The 8,781-nt window shown below is 32.2% G+C and overlaps 1 protein-coding gene across 1 annotated transcript; it reads right to left on the reverse strand.

Moving 5' to 3' along the window:
• Positions 1 to 2,535: 2,535 nt before the first annotated feature.
• Positions 2,536 to 3,387, reverse strand: LOC148199640 (uncharacterized). Its single transcript, XM_088114376.1, has one exon. It carries the CDS (start codon positions 3,286 to 3,288, stop codon positions 2,668 to 2,670), a length of 621 nt encoding a protein of 206 aa, XP_087970502.1. The 5' UTR covers positions 3,289 to 3,387; the 3' UTR covers positions 2,536 to 2,667.
• Between the last annotated feature and the right edge of the window lie 5,394 nt (positions 3,388 to 8,781).

Here is an 8,781-nt window from a genome sequence, read left to right on the forward strand (position 1 = left end):
TATTACCATGCGATGTAAGCCGAAGTGGCAGATTATCTTCCAAAAGAAATTTTTGACCTACTAAGCTGTTATGGTGGCTAACGGTTTGGATTCTATCCACTTAGTGAAATAATCCACAGCGACAAGGAGAAACTTTTTCTGGGCCTAGTTGATAAGGAAAGGTCCAACAATGTCCATCCCTCATTGAGCGAACGACCAAGGAGAAACAACATTATGTAGCTCTATGGGCGGCAAGTTGGCGTTATTGTCGTGCTCTTGACAGGTCTTGCACCTTTTGACGAACGTGTCACAGTCCTTTTCAAGGGTTGGCCAAACGTACCTTACTCGCAAGGTTCGAACCTTGAGAGGTCGTCTTCCAAAATGTAGGTCGCAAATTCTGTCATTCAACTCATTCAAAACATACTCCGCTTTGCCCTTGAAATGCATTTTAAACGAGGAGTGGAGAAACCTTGTCTATAGAAGTCCTCTCCGATAAGGACGTAACGAGCTATCCTCTTAGAATTTGTCATGCTTATTTTCTCCCCCTCTTCTTGTTTATTCATCAGAGCACGTATGTCAACCCTCAAGTCCCCTTATCTTGCGAAACTTCAACCACCAAGACCTCTATGGTCGATTTTGATGACTAACAAAATTTACCATAATTAATTTCAAATAATAATAATAATAATAATAACCTTTAATTCGTTATTAATCATACATAACATCCTTGTTAATTTTAATTTAACAATATACATTTATTCACATAAAATTTATTATGTGTCATAATTAAAATTGAAAAACCTAATTTCAATTTAAGTGGGTAAAATTTCATAACGGTGATAAAAACTTCTTCAGTTCTAAACATTCTATGACTTTAATTCTCCTTCATTTGCACAAATAATTTATTATATAGTGTGCCACGTGAGAAACTTTCACTTTGCAAAGTTTGCACCATTAATTCATATAAAACAAGAAAGTTGCCTTTCATTTATGTGTGCAGACCATGTTTGTCCCATTCTTACAATTTTTTAATACATATATTCATAAAGTTAAACTTTAATAATTAACATTTTGGCATGACTTCAATTTGCATTCCCGTAAGCTTTCAAACATCCAGAATACTATTCATGATCTTCTACCCAAAATACTATTCATATAAACTAAGTTTCATGACATTTGGAAGACAGAGGCGGAAGACTTGTTAATTTCAATCAGGTTTGTTTATTTCAATTAGTTTAAGATGTAAAATCCCCATTCATCATTTTTTACGAAAAAAAAAATATGAATCAAATTTCTTCGTTCCATGAGAATCATAAATCTAGTAACTATGGTTCTGATACCATATGTAAGTTTCTTAACTTTTTATACTATCATTTTTTTGATTTAGGATCTTAAAAATTTATGATTCTCACAACATCAAACATAATTACATAATTAGGATAAGAAAATCACTAACCTTGATCCATGCTTTCCTTGCTCTAGATCTTCAACAGAGATCCCTCCAAATCTCTGACGTTGTATCCATCCACATCACTGATTGCTTGATCGAAGGAGTCATGGAGCGGATGAGCCAGGAAATCACCATTGCCAAGCCTCGTGGAGGGGATCTGTGAGAGGCGGACAAGAAAGAGTGTCATGAATGAACCTCTCCTTGTTTTTGGTTTCCAAATGCAACAACCATGTCACATTCCTATTGGTGAAAATTGTTCTCCGTGAGAAGAGGCGTAACCAACACTAATGTTGGATTTTCACCAGGATGTAGGTATAGAGGTTGGGTGGATTCATTAGGTGATCCAGTGTCTGGGTACGTTTTGGCTAAGGAAAGCCACAGTCAAATACTGAAGAAAAAAAAAAGCTAGACAAAAAAAGCAGTAGGTGTTAGGAATGATACCATGACCAAGAATAAAAAGTAGGAATGAAATTTAGTAAGAGTAAACCTCAATCCTCATTATTCAACCCAATACTAAAAGAGTGTGTGTTGTTCAATTTATACAACAAAGTAAATACAAGAGATGATGCTAGAAAAGTTAAATAAATATCCTAACAAACTAAGAAATGTAATATACGGTAAGTAAAGGAAATATTGCGAGCTGTAGAGTAAAACAAAAATCGTGTATTTTCTCATTGCATCGTATAACAATGTCAGTAGTATGACTAAAAGCTCAACAATATATATATATATATATATATATATATATATATATATCAAAATATGTAATTATTAGATCATAATCAAAGCCTTAATAAATTTATTACATAATATTTCTTGATTTATATGTTATAAACGAGTTAAAAAGGTTATATTCACATTTAGATTTTATAACTATATATAAACTATAAAATAATGTACAATTGGACTTTATAATTATTATAATAAAATTTTAAAATAAATATTATGATAATGTAATTGTGAATTTAAATCCAAATCATAGTTTCCCACATACAAAAACCTGTTAAATACCTTTCGCATGTCAATACAAAAATTTAAATAAATGTTTAAAAGTTTTATATAATTTCTTTTTTCTTTGAAAAACAATCGTTCTTTATGAGAAAAGATTAAAAAAGAACATTCCAAAAATTTATAACAGAGTCTTGAAATCATATTTACATTTTCTCAGCAACTGAAATGCGAAGGATTTACATAAATTTGCGTCTTGATCCTCATAAAAATATTAAATTAAAAACAAGCTAATTGGGTACACGCCTAGCAAATCTGGGTGAAGTTCTAACCCTAGGACTCTTCGCACTTCCATCGCTACTCTTTTTTGCTTTGGTATTTGATTTCTCCGCCGATTCAGCCACCGTCTTCTTCACAGTTTCGCCACCCTTAACCAATCTCCGACTCGGAGTTTTAAACGACACCGTATTAGAACTCTCGATCTCCAAAGACGCAACCCTATCAAAATCATCACCAAGCTTCCTCACTAACCGACTCTTCCGACCTTCACAAACTTCCTCCTCGATCAGATCCAAGCACCTCCGACGTTTCGCCACTAACGGAGCCGGTGGTGGCGCAGGAGAAGCGTCTCTCTTGGATCCAGAGTGGGCCGGAGGTATTGGGCTTTGTGATTGTGCCTTTTCGCGCTGGGAGCGGAGTCTTTGGACGTTGCCCTCGATTTTGCCCTGTAGACGGAGGCGCTTGAAGCTGAGGCCACCCATGGACCAGTGGGCTTCTTCGGCCCAAGATAGTAACGGTTCGCTGACAGTAGCGGGTGGATCCACACGGTGATCGTTAAACTTGACGTCGGTGTAAATGCGAGGGCGGGGGAGACTGGTTCCGTAGAACTTGCTAGGGCCAAGAGATATCATTTTGTGAGAAAATGAGTTGAGAAATTGGCGATTGAGTTTAACCTAATTTGAAATAAAGAAGAGGAAAAAATAGTGATGGCGAGAATTGTAGAAATGGGTGTGTTTGTTAAATACGAAATGAGAAAGAGAAGGTTGCTATGGCGGGAACATTCCTTCGCGGGACAATTTGGCGGTTGAAAGTTTGGTACCTTTTTCGTTATGGGTTTCCGAACAAAGCCTTTAGTTCGTGGGCCTTATATTTGCTGGCCCATTAGTTTGGGTAATTTCTTTTTGCACTTTCATACTTTTCTTTTGCACCCTCATAAATATTAAATTATCCACTTTACTATTCGGTTTAATATTCTTTTTGGATTGTATAAGTTACAATTTAAAAAATTATATGGGATTACACAATTCAAAATAGTAATTTGGACATCAATGTTACATTTCAAATTACATAATTTTAAAAAAAAATAATGAAAAAAATGACTTTTGGATTGAATAATTTGAAAGTCATCTTTTTGTATAAAAAAATTTGTAGATTATAAAATCTGAAAGACACTTCCAACTGGCACAATAAAAAATCAGTCTTTGAAAAAAAAAAAGTTTCCAAATTGTACTATTCATAAGACCTTGCCAAAGTAAAATGCAAATAAGGGGCTGGTGATGAGAAAAAGGGGGTGGCGGCCCACAACAAGAAGGTGGCAGAGATAAAGAGTGGCAGCAAGGAGGCCAAATTTGTCTTTTACACACCCCGTTGAGGTGGGAGGTGCAAAAACAAAATAGCCTTCATTTTGAGATTATTACTTCTTCCACCGTACGATTTCTCCATGTCATCAAAATGCTTATGGATTTATAGACCGTGTAATTTAGAATATATTTTTAAATATAAAAATATGTTATGGATAATATAATAATGTATTATGAATAACACACTCTACAATATATTTTCAGATTCGAAAGTATATTTTGAACTTTTATATTATATAATTTGAATACATTTATGAGTTATGTAATAGTAATTTAAAATATATTTTTAGATTATACTATTTAAAAATAATTTTCATATTATATAATCTAAAATTTATTTTCAGAATACATGTTTTGAAAATGTGTTTTAAATTTTCCAATTTCATAATGTATTTCCAAAATCCGTAATCTAAAATATTTTTTTAACACTGAATATATATATTTCATAGTATATAATTTAAAATAATTTTTTGAATTACTATACAATTTAAAATACATTTATGGGTTATACAATCCAAAACATATTTCTATATCTACAAATACGTTACAATTTAGAACAATTTACATTTCTATATCCAAAACATTTATTTAAATACTCATTTGTGAAATGAAAAACACTTGTATATTTCTTCACTTTTTTTTGGTGTTTTTTCATGGTTTATGTTATGTATTTTTGGTTTTCATCAACTTGATATTTTTCCTCACTTTTTAGCGAATTTAAGTATCTTAAGTGAGAATGGACTATAAATTTATCAAAAAGTGAAAGTTTTAAAAACTAAACCGTATAACGTTAAACAACTCATTTCTCTTTTTTTCTTTTTACATGATAAGAACTTTTCCTATCTATAATTATCTTCAAACTTAAATGTCTTCAGTTAACATAAAACCATTAAATTATTTACATAACTAGTTACAAGTCATACACAATGCTACAACTTCTGCATTACATAAAAAATAAACATTCAAAATCACATATTTATTAACTTTTCTTTATTATTTCTTTTCATGGGGTGAATTTAAGATGATTTGAAAAGAAAAGAAGGTGAGAGTGGATTGTTTATATTAAAAAGAAATAATGTGGTTTGAGATTAAAGTTTTTAAATATTTGTATATGATGTGATATATATATATATATATATATATATATATATATATATATATATATATATATATATATATATATATATATATATATATATATATATATGATAGATTAAAAAATATTTTAATGGATAAAAATTATATGATTACTATTATATTTTTTAAAAATAAGTGTGCTATAAATTTAGATATAAATAGTTAAAATTATGTTAAAATGAAATTACAGTTATTATTTAAAATTACAAAAATATAATTTTTTATTATGACTATATTATTATTATCTCATCTCCTGATATTAGAACCCATCCAACTACTCCTATTAGAACCCATCTTACAAGGCACCGTTATGCCGCACCTCCATACCAAACCAGTAACGGCACCATCAAGCCATATTACTATGGACTTTGTCAGAACGCGACAACCTCCATAACCATCACCTTCTGTTGCTTCTGTTTTTTTGTTTTCCTTTTTCGTTTTTCCTTTCTTCTTTCTCCTCTCTCTCTCTATATATATATATTTTCCTCTCATGCAATAAACATATATGCAATATACAAAAAGTTTTCTTTTACATTTTTTCTACGTTTTCTCTTCCTCTACTCCTAGGTTCGTGTTTAACGTGTTTAACAGTCTGTTCTTCACCATACATATAGCCATACACGTTTACGGTACCAAGTATGATTGCACATACAATTTCCTTCCAGCATGGCTTACGATGATATCAGAACTCTTCTTTTGAAGAGCTCTCTTGTGCTAAACTCTGACTTCTTTTCTCTTTTCTTTCTGTTTCTTTTCTTTTGTTATCTTTCAGTTTATTGCATCATGTCTCAAGAATATAACAACTCCTCAAGTTTTTCTTGTACCTTTATCCTAGTGAGAGTTCTGCTATATTTCTTGTATCTCCTCTTCTTGAATCCAACAACTATCATGCATGGAGAAGTCCATGTCCACCGCTTGAGCGCCAAAAACAAAGTGCAGTTCATTGTTACAAAGTTTTTTTACCAACCTTCGTATTATATGGGATAAACTAGAAACCTTTCGACCACTTGTGAAATAAAATGTTCTTGTAAGATGTTGTCAACCATTGTCCAAAAAAAGCATGAAGATCGCGCCCTACAATTTCTTCGTGGCTTGAACAAATAGTACAATAATTTCAATCTCACATTCTTCTAAGGGATCTCATTCACCCTATTTCAAAGATATTTTCCTATGCTATGCAACAAGAATGAATAATGACTTTCTTAATAATCTAGAAATAAAAAATATTGTTGTTGTCCATACTATAACGTGTTCTCATTGTGGAAAAACTAGACACACTAACTCAGTTTGCTTTAAAAAGCATGACTTCCCTACCAGCAGAAATCCAGAGCAAATAAAAAATCATGTTCCTCATTGTGGCAAAAATGGTCACACCATTGATGTTTACTATAGAAAGCACGATTTTCCCCCTGAACATAAATTGCACAATGGAAAAAGTCTCCTATCCAGAAGCCAAGAATTAAGAAATGATAGTCCAGGAGAAGCTTCAGATCTTGAAGTGCGTCTGACACAACAACAATATCAGCTCTCATCAAACTTAACAGAGAGGTAATTTCAGATTCCCAAATCAGTGCCACAGTTTCTAACCCCCTGACACCGGTAAAAGTATTTTCAATTTTAATACTGATAAATGTATTGCTTCTTGGATCCCGGATTCTCGTGCCACTGATCATGTTGCTTCTTCTCTTGGTCATTTACATTCTTATGAAAAAATTAATCCTGTCACCATCAACCTACCTAATCTCAAAATAACAAAAGCCACCATAAAACGGAGTGTCCAAATTTGTGATAAAATCTTTTTGAAAGATGTCCTTTTCATTCCAGATTTTTGTTATAATCTTATTTCTATATCAAATTAGTTGCACATAATAACATTCACATAATCTTTACTAACACAACATGTTTTCTACAGGACTCCATAACACACAACAAGATTGGTTCAGTTGAATCACATGTTGGCTTATACATTTTTCGTGGTATCAGAGCCACTTCCTCCATCAAATTTTTACAATATCACATCCAAGCTTGGCATCATCAACATCTACGAAGCTTGAGGGGGCTGTCAGACCACATTAAAATCTGATTCACAGTCTCTATAACCACCTTTTGTTGCTTCTGTTTTTCTATTCTTCTTTTTTGTTTTTCGTTTCTTTTTTCTCTTATATATATATATACATCTTGCTCTCCTGTAATAAACGTATATGCAATATACATAAAGTTTTCTTTTACAGTTTTTCTATGTTTTCTCTTCCTCTGCTCCTAGGTTCGTGTTTAGCAACCTGTTCTTCACCATACATATAACCATGCACGTTTACGGCACCAAGCATGATTGCAGCATACAATTTTCTTCCAGCATAGCTCTTCTATAAGACTTTACCATGAGCATGAAACTAGAAACATCACCGAGTCACTAGCACCGCGAGTAAGAGATCCTGGAAGCATGTGAAAAAGGGGAGAATCAATTCTCTGATCGAATCTATTACGTGATTTTGAGCACATTGCAAAATCGATTCTTTGGTTTTCAGGGGAGAGGCGAATCGATTCACCTTAGCCATTTTGCAGTTTTTCAACTCCCATAATTGATTCCTTCCTTGGAGAATCAATCCCTAGCTTCTTCTTCATCACTTTTGTCCTTCAAACTTCAAAAACTCGACCCAATCCAAAAACAAGCAGAGAATGCATAGAAATGTTAAATTGTGAGGATGGTATAAGTAAATTCAAAAACAATGACGTAGCTTTCCCTAGGGATATCCTCACTTCAGTGAGTACAAAGACTTTATACTCAATTGCAAATCAACATTTTGAAATCAATTCAAATCAGCGGATCCAAACACAGTTGACACCCGCTTTTCTATCTGTATGTATTCTTTTGAGAGGATGAATTAATGAATAAATAAATTTAGAAATAAGGTTTATGAATAATTTAATTGATAAATAATTCTTTTTAATAAATTAATATATAATTATTATATATATATAAACCAAACAGAGAATCAATCCATAATCGATTAGATCACTCGCCTAGAATCGGTTTCATAAGTGATTCTTTCACCCACATGAACATGAATTCTCTCACTTGCAGAACTCTCTCACTTGCAAAGGTATGTGCTTCATGAATTCTCAGTTTATATTTGAGATAATTATTTTCTGAATTAGTATGTATTAAATAATATCAACTTTAAAAATGCCTATTTTTTCTTAAAAACATTACTCACTCCAGTTAACAATTTAGTAAACAATAGGCCATTAAAAACATCATAGAAACTTACTAAAATCATTTAGTAAAGTACTCCATTTTGGTACTTTAACAATAAAAAAATGAATGTCAATAATATGAAATATTATAGAAAAACTTAAATATTCCATTTTAATTAATTACACATACATTGTATTGCATGAAACTTGAGATAAGGTTTGACATGTAGCTGAAGGAGTTTTCATTCGCAAACAAGCATTCTAAGACTCAAATCCTGTGCTGTTTTTTTTCTTCTGAGAACACACGGATTAACTTTTGCATGTGCGCAAACGCGTAAGGTGATGAAAAAGGGAAAAATGTCTGCATTTTAAAATTTCAACGAACATTGAAATAAACAAGCACTTACTTTCTCACTCTAAAAAGGTCAAATC

This window comes from Vigna umbellata, chromosome 4 (genome assembly GCF_029865625.1).
Source record: "Vigna umbellata cultivar VRB3 chromosome 4, Vumbellata_1.0, whole genome shotgun sequence".
NCBI classification, from domain to species: Eukaryota; Viridiplantae; Streptophyta; class Magnoliopsida; order Fabales; family Fabaceae; genus Vigna; species Vigna umbellata.

Bases quoted from the DNA above. Each gene is read 5' to 3' on its own strand.
- LOC148199640 (XM_088114376.1), bottom strand. From the start codon at position 3,288: ATGATATCTCTTGGCCCTAGCAAGTTCTACGGAACCAGTCTCCCCCGC.